The 16503-nt window shown below is 41.7% G+C and overlaps 1 protein-coding gene across 2 annotated transcripts in view; it reads right to left on the bottom strand.

The window, feature by feature from the left end:
* PPEF1 (protein phosphatase with EF-hand domain 1) overlaps positions 1–2689 on the bottom strand; it is a 42477-nt gene extending 39788 nt beyond the window's left edge. For both annotated transcript variants that reach the window (XM_054974291.1, XM_054974290.1), the window contains exon 1: positions 2638–2689. In XM_054974291.1, the coding sequence (XP_054830266.1) occupies positions 2638–2689 (52 nt within the window). The remainder of the gene's footprint in view (positions 1–2637) is intronic.
* Between the last annotated feature and the right edge of the window lie 13814 nt (positions 2690–16503).

Here is a 16503-nt window from a genome sequence, read left to right as displayed (position 1 = left end):
TGGTTGGGGGTTGAACAAAAACAAATTCTGCTGTAAACCCAAAATAAGAACTGCAGGCAACTGGACTGTGTGGGGAGTCTGCAACAAAGGCTACATAATGGGACTGTGTCCAATTTTTGCTTCTCATTTTGAATACTCAGTCTGATTCAGATCTAAATGGGTTCGATCCACACCTAAATGACTGAGTGAAAAGCACATCACCCTGCCGCCCCCAAAGTGATGTAATTAATTTTTATAGCAGCGAATCACAGCTGAAAGTAGGACCAATAGTAAGTATGCTACAGAGATATAAGAAAAACTAACTCTGACCACCTCCTGCAGTCCCCAGTGCTTTTTGGGCACCCAGCCAACTTCAAGAGGTTGGAGAGATGCAGGATATTGTTTATCTATACCCCTGGAATACCCTGGTATACTTGCTTGGTAACAACAATTATAACTAATAAATACTGTTACATGCAGGGCTTTTTTTCTGGGAAAAGAGGTGGTGGAACTCAGTGGGTTGCCCTCAGAGAAAATGGTCACATGGCTGGTGGCCCCGCCCCCTGATCTCCAGACAGAGGGCAATCTAAACTCCCCTCTGTCTGGAGATCAGGGGGCGGGGCCACCAGCCATGTGACCATTTTCAAGAGGTTCCAGAACTCCGTTCCCCCGCGTTCCCCCTGAAAAAAAGCCCTGGTTACATGTATTATTACTAAGTACCGAGGATTTCTTATGTTCAAACAACAGATATTGTGCAATCCAAACCTAGAATAATAACGGATGAAAAACAAAGCCACAGTCTAAATAAGCCAGCACAAAAGGGAAACCAACTGAGGAAGCCATGAAGGATCTCTAACAGCTCCCACAGTGTGCAAACCAATATGCCTGCATGCTTTGTGGATCCCTGCTTACAATGAAGTATAGAAGGGAATTAGAACAGTAGTTAGACCCACTAAGCAGATACACTACATTGAAACTGATTTATGCCAACTATAATGAAATTATGCAGAATTGTAGCTTGTTTGAAACAAAGTCAAAGAGATCAAGCCTAATCAGTTCTATTTGGAAGTTAGTCACATTTTTCTCAGTGAACTGGCAATTAAGTGCTCTTAAAATTGTAACAACAACATTCAATTTTTATACCACCCTTCAGGACAACTTAATGCCCACTAAGAGCAGAACCACAAGTGACAAAAGGCACAGATTGGACACTTGTCAGCTTCCCTCAAGTTTTGATGGGAAATGTAGGCAGCTTGGCGGAATGTTGGACAAGTGACAGTTGAAAAGTCCATTGGACAGCAGTCAGAGAGCGAAGCTGCGAGACCAGGATGCCTACATTTCCCATCAAAACTTGAGGGAAGCTGACAAGTGTCCCATCTGTGCCTTTTGTCACTTGTGGTTCTGCTCTCAGAGGAGTTTACAAAGTATGTCATTATTATCCACACAACAATCACCCTGTGAGGTGGGTGAACTCTAGGAGCTCTGAGAGAGCTCCTAGAAGCTGTGACTGACCCAAGGTCACCCAGCTGGCTTCAAGTGGAGGAATGGGTAATCAAACCTGGCTCTCCAGATTAGAGTCCCGTGCTCTTAACCACTACACCAAACTGTACATTGTGATTTGACGAAAGATTCCAAGTTTTGAACATTTTTGAATTGCACTCTACATATTAGAAGATGGGGCAGAAGACAGCAACTTTGTTTGTGCCTCTCGTGAACAGAGGTTTGTCATGTTGTCTGAATTTGTGTTCTTGTATCTGTAAAAAATACTGGCAAGAAGTTTCGATTCTTACTTCTCTCTCTCTCAGATTGCAGAAGGAGTTAAAGGGGGCTGGGACAGAAGCCGGTGGGGGGGGGCGTGTAATAAAAAATAGGAGACAACAGAAAGTACATTTTACAGGAAATGTTCCTCTAAAAGTAATAACAAGTAATTCAGGTTGCAATCCTATGCACATACTTAAAGTTAGGAGTTACATAATCGGACTTACATCTGAGTAAATATGTACATATGATTTAATTATTAATGTTCACCACAACAGTTTCTCTGTCAACTACAAACTTTAGATGGAATCCAATAAGCATTATGTATTTGAATTGCTTCTTCAACCAACTTTTCAAAGTAGGAATTCAATGCATATGACATTCCATAAGAAAAATCAAATATGGGTATAAAAGCTATGGAGTAAAAGCAAGATAAATGAAGATAGTTTCAGCTGGGTAGCCATGATGGTCTGCAGTTAAAGAACACGATCTGGGTCCAATAGCACCTTAAAGACCAACTAGATTTCCAAGGTATGAGCTTTTAAGAGTAAAAGCTCCCTTCGTCAGATGCAAGATGGTCCCTGAGAGAGCTTCATAGTAGAGTGAGAATGTGAATCTTATCTCCTAGACCAACTAGGTTTCCAACTCCTGCATGGAAAATTCCTGGAGATTTGGAGGTGGCCCCAGGGAGGGAGTGTGGAGGGAAGGAGTTCAGGAGGTGTATGATGCCATAGACTCCAGCTTCCAAAGCTGCCATTTCCTCTAGGGAACGGAACTCTGGAGATAAATTGTAATTCCAGGAAAACTCTGGGCCTTACCTGGAGGCTGGTAATCCTAAGACTAACACTTTATTCACTACTCTACATTTGTTCTCAGAATGACCATGTAATCAAGCCTTACCTTTCTCTGATTTTTTCACCTGGCTACTCGTAACAGAAGTGCCACATCCCATGACTGGGCATCTGATTACGTTATCCTCATAGGCGCTAGTTCTGGTTCTCTTTGGGACAGTGCTGCTGCCCCCATTTGGTCTTTATAAGCATCTCAATGTACTACAAAATACCATTGCCAGGATGATGTGCCCTAATGAAAAAGAGAGAGAAAGACAGAGGCGAATGCGACAAAAAATATTGTTGCCTAACAACAATACGGCATTGCAACCTGTGGAAGATGAATTCCCCAACGCTATTTTACATAAACATTAATATATAAAGTTCTTCTTTGTGGCTTCTAGGCAGCCCTACATGGGACCATCATGCATAGGCCCAAGCGTTGCCCAGAAGATCACTCAATGAACAACTGTTACAGGTGACTGCAACCCTGTGCAATCTTTCCACAATCTTTTCTGGTAATGGCAGTTCTCAGGGCCAATTCCACATTATGGGTGGGCCTGGGGGTGTGAGTGCCCCCACTCACCCATGTGTCTCACTACCTGCCTGTGCACCCTTCCCCTGCCCTGTGTACAAGACTTCCCACTGCCCATGCTCACAACTATCTGCAGCTGTTTCCTCAATGGCATGGACAGTGTGTGCAGTTGGAAGCATGAGTGGCAAAGCACTCACAGGGAAAGGTCATGCTGGGACGTCAGCAGCAGTGAGCCCTGCCAGAAGCTCTAGACCCTGCAGTTGCTCCAGCTGAGGGTATGCTAACACCAACCATGGCAGTTTCTTCCTCCAACACAACCGTTGTATCAAAGGGGAAAAAACCACTGCCATTAGCAGAAAAGTTCCATAGGCTACAATGCAGAGATTCAGTACCTTTAAAAGCTGTGTAACAGGCAAATATCATTGTCAACTTTAAAACATAAATTATTTCAGCCAATAACCAAATGACCATGCAGCAGGTTTGACTGGATGAGACGGAGGAAATTGAGAAAAATTAAAGACACACTATAGCGCAAATAAGACAGAGTTGCTCTAGTGATGCAATTCCTGACTGGAGACAAGGGTTTCCAGGCCACAGCCAGCAGCCCCTGGGAGGAATTTGGAGGTGGGGCCTAGCATGCCAGCATCACTCCAATGCACTGTCACTTCCAGTCAAAACCAAAAGTGATGACTTTAGATGCTGTAGTATTTACAAAAACTCTATGCTTTTACCATAGAGTTTTTTGTATATGCAAGAGTATTCACATATCACTTCGTTTTTACTGATAGCACCTCAGGTGCAGGCAGGCAACAAATGGGGAGGTCTAGCATCCCTACTGGAGACAACACACTACTTTTTCAAGTTCTTTCTTCTCAGAGTATATAGTAGCCAGGAAATCCCTCATGTTGAAACTGAACAATTATACCAAGGTACAGCTCTAACAGAATTAATTCAGATCTGGACAATATGGTGTGAGGCAGCAGGCAAGAAGGAAAGGAAAGGCCTGTGGCATCAACTGCCCCTCATGTGCTTCTCTGCTGGTCTAAGTGTATGTGGATAAACTGTTGCTCTCTGGATGCTTTGGTTTTAGTCCTACTACCTCTCCCAAAGGGTCAGCTTTGCCTGTAAGAAATAACTTCAATACCTCAAACACGAAGCCATACATCTCTCATTTCAGTTGTAGTTCTCTTTCCCCATCAAACAACTACATCACAATACTATCTCCTGTGACCTTGCAGATATAGTATTAATTCTTCCTGGTCTAGAAAAAAATTAAACAAATAAATTGAAGTTGCACTTTGGAAAAACGGAAGCAAACAAACTAGGGATGTGAGCCATGGAAAAGCTCACAGACGTTGTCCATGATCCTTCTTAGACTTTGATTCACGGAAAACAATGAATCAAAGCATGTCTATAGCGCTTTGTGGGATTGTGGCATTTGTATTCAAAACCAGTGTCTTCAGTAGAGAAAAACACTTGGTGTGCATTCTTTTAGAATTTGTTCCTGAAATCCTGAATTGCTACCTATTTTCCAAAGACATTAAATGTGCTAAATAACCAGATCAATGATAGGTACTATATTTGACCTTAGCTGCCAGAGTCTACCAAGGTACAAGGCTGACTCAATGAAACAGATTTATTTTCTTTTTTATACTTCTTAATGAAATGGTGATTATTATAATTATTCTGTTAATGTATGTTTTATGTCGCTGGTCTAACGTATGTTTTATGCTGCTGGTCTTTAATCATAATAAATTATTTAAAATCACTGACACAATAACAAAAAACTCCAGGGCTATGTTGAGAAAAGCAGGATTGGTTCCTATATTCACGAGGAGCCGTTGTGGGTGCCCCTCCTCCCCACTTTGAGAAGATACCGGACTACTGGCTGGACAAGACAGCATGCTACTCAGCCAATCAGGAGACACTTGGGGCTGGGTATTTAAAACCACTCTCTCACATTCCTGCCCTTTCATTGGAGGAGCTGCCCCACCCTCCTTCCTTTTAGCTACAATATGTTTGCTTGAGCTGAACAGGAAAGGGGTGTGTGTGTCTTCAATTGGTCAGTTCCCTTTTCACCTGTTTCATATTGATGGTGGGGAGGAGCTCAGAATCAAAAAGGCCTGATCAGATTATACTGGTAAGCCCCTAACTGGGGTGGCAGGTTTAATTTGGGGCCTTTGTTATCTAACTGGACTAGCAAGCACTTGGAGGAATCTCAGGACAGGGGGAGAAGTAAACAAATCAGACACTTGGGGTTGCCTGATCCTTCCTGAGGATGGAGGTCTCAGGGCTGCTGGTTAACACATGAAACATTGATGCTGAGTGGTGCAGAGGAATGGTCTTGATTGGCCGCATCTCCCATTTTCATGAGCGGACAAGGACAAAGAGCCTCTATGTAGCACTTTGGGCTTGGAACCAGGGTGGGGAGTGCCCAAACATTGGTGAATCTCTTAGGATACTGCCCACACTAATAGGGTAAACAGATTACCTGATGCAGTGCCGCCTTTTAAATAATTAACAACACCTCAGTTTAATCCAGTGTTGGTGTTCGTAACTTCCTTTTCAGATGAGGGACCAACCCCCACCCCCCGCAGCTTCAGAAAAACAGACAAAAACTAAGACATCTTATAAGAGTGGTAAGACTATGCCTCTAAACCTTCTTGAGTAGAAGAATACTATACAGGGTATTATTATAACTTCTGCTGATTTTATCTGAGGCAATTATTTATATATGGAACATTGTTTTCATTCCAATCAGATATGCACTTACAGCAATTAAGTAATTTCCTAAGGTCATTTGGAATGAGAAGGCTGAACTCAGTTTTGGTTGCCCTAATGGATGACCTTCACCAGAAGAAAAGAGGCAAGAGAAGTATTGATTCTCCTACAGTTCTTGGCAGCTTTCAGTACTATTACTGTTGCTATCATTCTGGACCAGAGAGAACTGAATGGGATATTGGGGGCACTGTACTCTGGTGATTTTCATGTGTCCAGAAAGAGGTGCTAAGGGAATTACTGCTTGACTTCATGGTAGTTATGCTAAAGAATCCCACTAGGTTCTGTCTTATCCCCCTTGGTTTTTAACACCTGTATGAAACCACTGGAATGGGTCACCTAAACATTTGAAGTGCTAATGACCATGAAGATATACTAGCACTTTGCAGCAGATTTAAAGCTTCTGGAGGCATCAATGAGTTTGATGAAGGCCAAGAAATGGAATCTCTAACTCAGTAAGACTTAAGAGCTGTTGGCTGAAAATCCTGCCAACCATGGAACTGAAATTCAACCTACTTTGCTCCTAAAGGAGCAAATTTGCAGCTTGGCAGTACTCTGTCTTAAGTCAATGTTTTATGTAGTGTCTTTTTTAATGTGCTTTGGCTGGTACCTCCACTGTGGCTATTCCTTTAGAGTATGATTTGGCCATAGTTATTTATGCTTTGGTTACTTTCAGTTTAACTGCAACACTGCACTCTACCTGGGGCTGCCTTTGAAGACAGTTTGAAAACTTCAAATTGACATTGACTTGAAGGAACATATTTTGCAATTTCTTTTCTGAAATAACTCCACTAGTTACCCAAGCAATACGAAGTGTGGAGTTCAGTCTGGGACCAGAGTATCTAAGGGATTTCCTGCTTCCATATGAGCCAGTTTTTGAACTAAGACCATCATCTAAGGTCCTGTGCTTCAGAAGTAAGGATTGGTAACCATTAAGGATGGGGCCTCTTCTCTTCTGGCACACTTATGAAATGCCCTACCTATAACCAGCCATCCTTGCGGTGTCAAAATTACTAATTTTCCAGCCCCAATTTAAAATTCCTTGTTATCTTAGGCATTTGCAACTTGGTGATGTGTTGCTTTTGCCCAATCTGTGTACTTATGCTGTTTGGATCTTTTCTGATTATCTGATTGGCTTTAATTGCTGCTGCTAGTAGGGTTTGTACTCCTTTTTGAGGTCTCTGTTTTAGTTTGATTTTAATACTGCTGTTAGCTTTATTTGTTGGTATTGCAAAATACAAACTACAACAACAACATGGAGTTTGCATTGCATTGTATTAACTGCAAACCACCATGAGAACTGTTAATAGCATGGTATAGAGATGTATTAAATAAATATGGGGAGTAGTATAGTGCTTGGGTTTCCAGACCTACTTCTGCTTTGTATTTAATCTGTAGAATTGTGCAAGTAATTTGTCTCCAACAGTGACCATACTGTTGCCCTCAGTGGCCAGCCAAATGCTTCTGCAACATGTACAGCAAACAGGTCATGAAGGCAATGGTGTTTTCAATTGTTGGTTGCTATCATCTAGTTCTCAGAGGGTATACTGCCTGTTCCATCTGTCAACAGGTGCGTCCAGAGACAGAGCTCTCATGGTGTAGGTGGAGAGATCTTTGATCATATAGAGTCAAGGAAAGATGTGGTATTAGAGCATTATTAGGACTTTAGAGGCTTTTTAAAGAGGTATCGACTTCCAGCTCTCACAACCCATTCAGCCTAAGAGATGTCTTAGAGAATCGGTGTGCTATAGTGGCTAGAGTATCAGACTGAAGGGTGATCTTGGGCCAGTCACACAGTCTCTGCCTAACATACCTTACAGAGTTGTTGTGAGGATAAAATGGAGGGAGAAGAATGATGTACGTCACTTTGGGTCCCCATTAGGGAGAAAGGCAGGGTATAAATGAAGTAAATACATAAAAAATACACCTAAAGAAGAAAATCACAGAATAAGTGTAAAGGGGAGAGGACTTTCAAAGCAAGCTTGAGTACCAATATTTCTCTTTTTAGAAATAAAACCTTACTTTCAGATCTAAGAAAAATAATGAAAACTGAGAAGAGAAAAGCAATGAAATGCAAACCTTGCAGTAAGACATTCACCTGATGCTCATATTTTGGCATCTTAATCAAATCCAAAGCTGTTTTGAATTGATAAAGATACTTACTATTAATTTGCTAAGTGGCTATGAACTTTTCCTGTAAAAGCACAGAGGAAAGAATTCTATGGGGTTTTTTAAAAAAAGAAAGGTGATGCAAGGGATGTAAATATGCAACACTTGAAGTTTGTGACTGTATCCAATACTACATTTAATACCTATTTTAGAATGCATGAAACAGGAGGTAAAAAACAAAAAGTGTTAAGATTTCCTGATCCTAAAAAAAGTAATCATGCTTTTATATTGTAAACCAATACATTGTGAAAAGGGAAACCAAATGTAATGGAAAACAGAGCTTCTGTACCTTTAACAGAAGAGATAATTTTGGACATCATAACTTCATTCACTACTTTAGTACTCCGTCATGGCAAGGTTTACCTGCTAAAATTCCTTCTTCTATGCATCAACTGAAATGTGCAAGAATTCCATTGCACCTGGTCCTCTTCCTACGGATCTGAGTAGGTAAAAGTATACAGAGTCAGCAGTATGTATACCTCCAAATGAGAAGTAACATTCTAATAAACTAAGGATAATGAACATGCAACTGTTGATGCTATGAAATACACACACACACACAAAATCAAGATTTCTGCTGCATTAAGTGATACCGCCTATGATATTTACTTGGAAATAAGCACTATCAATGTGAGTGGAAATTAATTCCAAAGAAGCATGCTTGGGATCTCAATTCACGTCCTCAACGCATGTTTAAACAACTGAAATTTATCTTTAGGAAAAAAAAACACACACAAAGACATTACCTGCTTTCTTCCATTCCATCAGCAAAGATGGAACACATAAGTGTTGTCAACAAGGGTTCCTCAGCAGATTGCACAAAAGAGACATGAAAAACAATAGATATTCCAGTTCTTTCCACAGTGGGTCACATTTGTGCCCTCCTTGAATTTATGTAGAGAGAAGATTTCTTAAGCATCCTGCTTTGGAAATGAATGGATTACAAACAGTTCCTTTCTCTCCTTCAGCTTGAAATAAGAGCACTGTGCTGCAGCTACAGAACGGCAGTCACGCTGTTGTCTTGGACCTCTGTTGTCATCATACCCCCTGAATCTCAGGCAGAGAAATGGATCACTAAAGTTACCTGCTTCATATCAGGAGTCGCATGGTCTCTGGCAGCCACTGTAATGGTGATGAAGCGTTACTTAATATTTTAACAGCCCTCGCATTAAAAAAAAGTGAGGCTTAGGCTTTGGAAAAGGGAGTAAAATCTGTAAGGAAGAAAAAAGAGAAACAATAATAGTGTGTCAAATTAGTAATATTTTTCAGAGGTCATGTTATGTATATCTGAATAAAACAAGGAATCACTATCCTCACTGCCAACTGGTCACCCTTAGAAACTCACTACTGTAGGAGATAAACCTCAGTCTGATAAAAGGTTCTTATTTTACTAAAAAAACCTCTTAGATCATAAGTTTAGCTTTTAAAAGCACCAACATTTTGTGTAGCAACACAATAAAGATCCCTATAAATAACATACAAAAACCTGATGCTTAGCTCTGTCTGCCCCAACCCATGAAACCTTGTTATTTGACTGGCTAGACTGACCTATACTTATTATTCTGCCTTTATAGAGGACTAGCTACATGAATGAGTACAAGAAAAAAAGTGAAGACTTGAACTTCATCTCAAGTTGCCTATAAAGAGGATCATGATAACATGCAACTTGAGGAAACAGATGTGAATTCAGTTTCCAAGTTAACATTCTCTTTGTTGACATCAAACACTATGGCAAGCACACTTCCTCCATTTGAGACAGAGCCTGCTGACCACACAGTAAGAATGTACTTTTAAGACAAGTGTGCAAAACATACAAAAAAAAGTAATGGCTGAAGCAGCTATCAGTGTGTCTTAAAAGGATAGGTATGTGGGCTGCTGGTGGTAGGGGAGTTTCTAACTGTCACAAGGCATGACAGACAGGAGTATTGCAGCATCCCCAAGACTTAACATTTATTGTGGCATATCTTCAGTTGGCAGATATATACATACAGCTGGACACCAAAAAAACTGTAAATAGCAGTTTCAAAAAGCAATGAAATACTTGGGACATTTCTATCAACATCTACAAGGATATACAAGATAAGCTGTGACTATTCACATTATCGGTAATTCAAAAAGAGTCCAGTAGCACCTTTAAGACTAACCAATTTTATTTATTTGTTAGTCTTAAAGGTGCTACTGGACTCTTGATTTTGCTACTACAGACTAACACGGCTAACTCCTCTGGATCTATTATCGGTAATTGGTAATGAATTATCATAACTTTTAGTGATGTTAGTATTACACTAGCCACACTTGTCTAAGTGGTGAAAAGTTCCAGGAGCCAGCAAGGGAGGAGACACCATAGTAGACTGAGTGTTTTCATAGTACCTGCTGTATTTACAAAATATGCAGGCAGAACACAGAGGCATGCACAGAGGCACCCATGCAGGAAAACAGATCCACTACCCCAATATTTCTCTCCAGAGAGAGAAAGAGGACAGAGAACCTGCACTCCAAGATCTTTCAGCAATAGCTCTCTCTCTCTCTCTCCTTTTCTCAAAGGAAAACTTTTTTCACACAGATCGCACATACCTACCTCCTCCCTCTAGTGGAACCCATTTCTGCCACGCCTGATGGTTATTTGTGCAGATCCCTCAAGCACTTTGAGGGGAGATATCTACAGCCATTAAGAAACATTACCATTCCTTTTGTCATGTTGGATCACAGTGATTAAAAGCCACGTTCATTATATTAGGGAAGGTTAATGCACGAATGATTCACTGGACAATTTTTTTCTTTGGTGTCTATCACAGAACACCACAGTCACTCTACAGTTTTTAAAAAAATAAACGTTAGAATCAAACAGATTTAAAATGATCTCAATGGTTAAAAAACAAGTCAGCTTTGAAAGGCAGTTTCATGGCATAGGCAGTAAGCATTTTTCCCCTGTATTGTCGAAGGCAACAACAACCATCATTTTTTCCCTGTTTGGAGAAGATGAGAGTTATGGCCATGGATGCTCACTTACCCCTCTATTCAGCTCACAACTGTGAACTGCACTCTCTAACATTCAGAAAATGTTTCAATGTTCAAAAATAGGTTGCAAACCCTTTGCATACGCCTGTTCTCAAACCACAGTCTCCATCCCTCCATCTCTCATTTGTGTTTGAAAATCAATAATGAGGAAAATGATGTTGTAAGACATTTTGAATCCCCACTAAGGAGAAAAGCAGAGTATAAATATCTAAATAAATAAAAAGAGGTGTTTTGATTCTTCTTTTATGGGGGATCAAGCTGCGTGACTTGCTTCAGTAGTTTCAAAAAACTCTCTATCGTGCCTATTTTACCTGGCTGACTCAGTTTTCAGGTCTGGATCTCAAGTATTTTGTTCATGTGGAATCTTGCACTGCTTTCCAGTGGCTTTGTCCGTCCGCCCCCCCCCCCCAACAACTGCATTTGTTCCTCCAAAGAACCTGTTAAAAAGACACTAGTTTACAAAAGTAATCTTTTCCTGGGTTTTCTTGATCCTGTTGGGGTGGGGAAAACCCGCATGGCTCATCTATCTAGTGTTCCAGCTTTGCTTATATTGCTTCCTTACATAATTCCCAAAGCTGAGCATGTTTGTGTTCATTGTTTATATTAACTGGATTTATGCACTGTTGCACTGCCACCTGAGAACTACAGTTCAGAAAGTTCCAAGCATGCACTAATATGATTAATGCTGCCAAATGTGTAGGCACAAAAACAGTACATCAACTTTAATGTAGTGGATTTTAAATTATGCATGACTTGCTAATAATAATGACATTGGGCCATATGCAGTTCAAGCAAACCAATAATTGAGAACATAGGCTGACGATGGCTCTCCAGCCAGCTGCCATGTTGAATGCAGCAATTGTACAAATACAAAACTAATTGAAATACTGTTTGTTTTTAAATGAAAACAAATAATATGAGGAGCTGGACTCAACAGAAAATGAGCATTCAAATAAAGTATGATTTTTAAATATTCTATTTGTGAACACAGAAATATCTCTAGGTAAAGTAGGTATCAATTGCAGTATCATCATCCCGAATCTGTTGCTGACCTGAAAGTCACTGTTGATCAAAAACATCGAAGTTTTGGTATGAAATTATTCATTGGTTACATTTTATCCCACCTTTCTTATATGAAACTTTAGGCAGGACATACAAGGCTCCCACTTGGTCTATCCAGCCAGACACTGTCTAGACTAGTTTCAGGTGGATAGCCATGTTGGTCTGTGGTAGAAGAGTAAAATTCGGGTCCATTAGCACCTGAAAGACCAGACTAGATAAACTATGGCAAAGGTACTGCTTCATATGCCTTCAGACCCATCCCTTGAATTAGTTTATCAGGAAGCTTGACATTATCCAATGAGGAGTCAGTTGCAATGATGGGCTCTTGTTACACTACAGGTGTTAAATTAGCGTAGCAAGTCTAGCAAGATTGTGTTATCGCCTACTACTGCTACTGTGAATGGTCGTTGTGCTTATCTTGTATGCATTTGAGCTTTGCATTGAAATGTCACAGGCTGAACCTCTTGCATTTCGTTGCCTTTTTGACCTCATTCCTCCTTACAATTTTTTCACCCTCTTGGCCCTGAAATGCTCTTCTGTCAATTGAGGATGCAATTCATGTATCTGATGAAACAGACTCCAGCCTGCCAAGGCTTACATTGCAATAAATGTGCCAGCTTTCAAGCTACCTCAATGCTCCCTTTTGTTTTTGTAATAAGAGAGACTGCAAAACTGCTTTGTTGTCATCTTTTTTCATTAAATTTTTATGCTGTTTAAAAGAATACACATTCTAAGATCTAAAAAGTTACATACTTCTGAACTGTCCTCTACCAGTACATCATGTCAGTTTTTGTTTCATTCTTTAGCGACTGACCTGATATTTTTAGTCTTACAGAGCAATTTAACCAGGGAGTTAAGGCTGCCACCTCGCTACTGAGCAGAGGACCTGAGCACCAATCAACCAGGAAAGTGCTTCTCCAGCCACGGAGTTGTAGAAATAAGAAAAATGGCCCTGTCAATTTTGGGTTGTCATGAGGCTCTTCTTAATTTTTCCAGATCTCTGTTTACTGAAAAGTTAGTGCTCAATTTTGGAATGAATTCTTGTTCTACGTTATTGACATGGTTCTCCTTAGATGCTTCAAAATGATTTCCCATTCTTTTATTCCTTCAAAGCCTCTTTCATATTATTTACTCACTCTTACAGAGTTCATGATTAGAGATGGGCACGATCTGAATTACAATTTCAACACACACACACACACACACCCCGATTTTGGCGTTTTCGCCATTGTGACTCAGCTAATCGGTTCTGTCCATGGCAACCGATCCAGCGGTCAGGAGTTTGCTTGTTTGGGACTTGATCGGATGGGTCAGTTTCTGTTCGGAATTGCAAACACTCTGGCGCTAGTAATTTATTCCCGGGGCAACGGAGTCAGGGAAATGAGCTGTGTTTGCCCTCCTTCTGTCACCCTCGAAACATGAATGGAAGCCCAGCTTTCCTTGATTAGCAGGCTTCCTTCCAACCACGGAGCAGCAACCCAGGGGAGGGAGGGGGAAGGGGGTGAGCACAAAGGAAGGGCAAAAGGCAGCGCGGGAGGCTGGGAGGCCGGCTGTGCCATTCGCCTTTCCCCAGGACAAGGGGCACGTGGGCAAGCCAGCCGCCCCTTGTGCTGGGGAAAGGCAAAAGGCAAAAGGCAGTGCAGGTGGCTGGGAGGCCGCCTGCACTGTTCGCCTTTCCCCAGGACAAGGGGCGCGCGGGCAAGCCGGCCGCCCCTTGTCTTGCGGGGCAGGTGAACCGCGCGGGCAGCCCTGAGCCACTCACACTGCCGCCAGCTCCGCAGCGCACCGGGACAGCCAGCTTGCTGAGTGGGCAGGGGTGACTCAGGAGCCCTGGGCGCTGGCCTCCCCGATTCCCGATTGCGGACCGGAAACAAGAGTTGATCGTTTAGAATCGGTGGCCTGCGTTCAGCAGCAGCCCAGATCCACAAATGGCTGAATCGGAATTTTTTTTTGGATTGGGCTCATGTCTATTCATGATCCACATTACAGAGAAACCTAAATATATTTCTGCCTCAAAATAATTTCAACCCAATACAAACAAAAATTTTAAAAAGTAAAGACAGCTTAGAAAGAACAAAATAATTATGCCATTTACTTTTATCTTCTGGAGAAGCTCACGAGTCTGGCAGATATAGTTTATGAATTAATTCACTCTCTGGATTGGCCAGCAGCAATTAGTTTTGTGAATTTTAAAAGACAAAGAATGTGGTAATCTTACCAATCAGTGATTTGAATGCTTCTCCATGTTGTCATGGCAGCATTAAAAATGAAACAAACATCTGGAAAGGGGAGAATGATATACCATGATTTATTTAGAACGTGTGTACACTCAGGGCAGGTTCTAGCACTGTATATACACTTTAAAATAAAAGAATTTCAGGCTTTTTTAAAAAGATGCAGAAGAATTGGAGCATCAGTGAGCCCGAGCTGCTCCCCTCCCTTATTGCCACACTGCTAGAAAAGACAATGGGAAGCTATAGTAACAAAAACCCTCATCCAAATCTTGACTTGTGAAAGTTTATGCTGGAATGAATTTAGTTACTCTTTCAAGAACCACTGGTCCTATTTTAATCTGTTGCTGTAGCAGCTGCTGTTTTAAGGAATATAGTTCCATTCCCAGAAGTAGGTGCCAAGCAACAGATGTTAACAGTCACTGGGAGCAGGCCTTCTCCTAGGGCTGCCAGGTTCCCTCTGACACCTGAGGAAGATGGGGGGGTGGGGGGTGAAGAGCAGCAGGTACTTACCTCTCTTCTCCATGCTTGCATGCACTAGCTCATGTGCTATGGGCCCAGTTGATGATGTCACTTCCAGTATAACCTAGAAGTGATGGTGTTACACCAGAGCCAATTCTTTAACAATCAGCCCAAAACTTAGTAGTATTGTTAAAGAATTGGCCTTGGCACAATGCCATCCCTTCCAAGTCACGCTAGAAGTTACATCATCAGCTGAGGTCACAGGCATATGTACACCCCCATTTCTCTGGCCTGCCTCCTCCTGTATGGACCCATTCCCTGGGTCCCCTGCCAATCAGCTGGCGATCAGTGGACAAAAGAAGGAATTGTGAGATTGCTTGACATCAACAGGAACCTGGCAAGCCTACCTTCTCCAGGCCTTGTTTCAAACGGGGTTTGGAATTAGCTGAGAATCAGCCAATAGCGATCTACTACCCTAACCACTCAGTTCCATATCCATGCCCAGTTCTCTTCCCCCTCCCCCCAAAAAACCTCAATTATCATGTGGCTATGCTGTACTAGCCTTAGATTTAAGCCACAGATGGGCAGCAAGTCACTTGGCAGAAACCAATCACTCTTCAAGCAATTAAGGACATTAGGAGAGCATGTAAACTCTTCCAATGTTGCTGTAATCACTTTCTTATCTATCCCTTTAAAGCTCCCACAGCAGTCTCTCTCCTCTTTATTCCAAAGGAGGAGGGATATGCATGCACAGTACATACCTTTGCTCCAGATGGGAAAACAGCAGCAGCAGCACACTTTTGTTTTCAGCTCTCCTCCTACAGTTGCCAGCTCCTAGTTGGGAAATTTCTGGAGATTTAGGGGGTGGAGCCTGGAGAGGTTGGGGTTTGGGCAGGAGAGGGACCTCAGCTGGGTATAATGCCATATAGTCCACCTTCTAAGGCAGCCATTTTCTCCAGGGGAACTGATCTCTGTTGCCTGGAGATCAGTTGCAATTCTGGAAGATCTCCAGCCACTTCCTGGAGGCTGGCCACCTATCTCCTCTGCACATGCTCTGGATGGTAACGGAGCAACCTGTTGAGTCATTCCTCCTGCATCAAAACTGCTACTTGCATCTTCCAGGGAAAACATAGTGGTAACTGTGCATTTTTCCCTGTTGGACATTACAACTTGGAGGGCTTTCTTTGGAAAAAAGAGTAAATATTTCTCCAAAGCACTACTGATATGCTCCTAAATAAATACATTTTGTGACTGGCTCCAGTAAATGAGATGCCATTTTGTGACTTGGTTCACCCACTGAACTGCCATTTTGTGACTGATAGCTAAGGTTCTTTTTAAAAACTAAGTTGTTCCCAAAAACCTTCCCGCTTTAAGAAATTACAAGTAGTTTACCTAGAGTGGCATATAGCTGTGTACATGTGGAATGAAGCCACCACCATTATTCCCAATATGGTGACACTTGCCAGTGGTTATACAATTCCAGCTGCATGTAAGCCTTACATGGCCTTCCAGCTGCCATGTAAGCCCAATGCACCATTATTCTTATTTTACAAATAGCAGCCACTGAGTTTATTCTTACATACAAATAGTGTCTATGCATGAGTGTGGAAGTATACCGTTCTTTTTAAGAATGTGAAATTTTGTCATGCCAGTGGAGAGATGCAGGCAGATGCTCATATTA

Source organism: Eublepharis macularius, chromosome 3 (assembly GCF_028583425.1).
Source record: "Eublepharis macularius isolate TG4126 chromosome 3, MPM_Emac_v1.0, whole genome shotgun sequence".
Taxonomy (NCBI): domain Eukaryota; kingdom Metazoa; phylum Chordata; class Lepidosauria; order Squamata; family Eublepharidae; genus Eublepharis; species Eublepharis macularius.
This window is presented reverse-complemented; position numbering and strand designations above follow the sequence as displayed.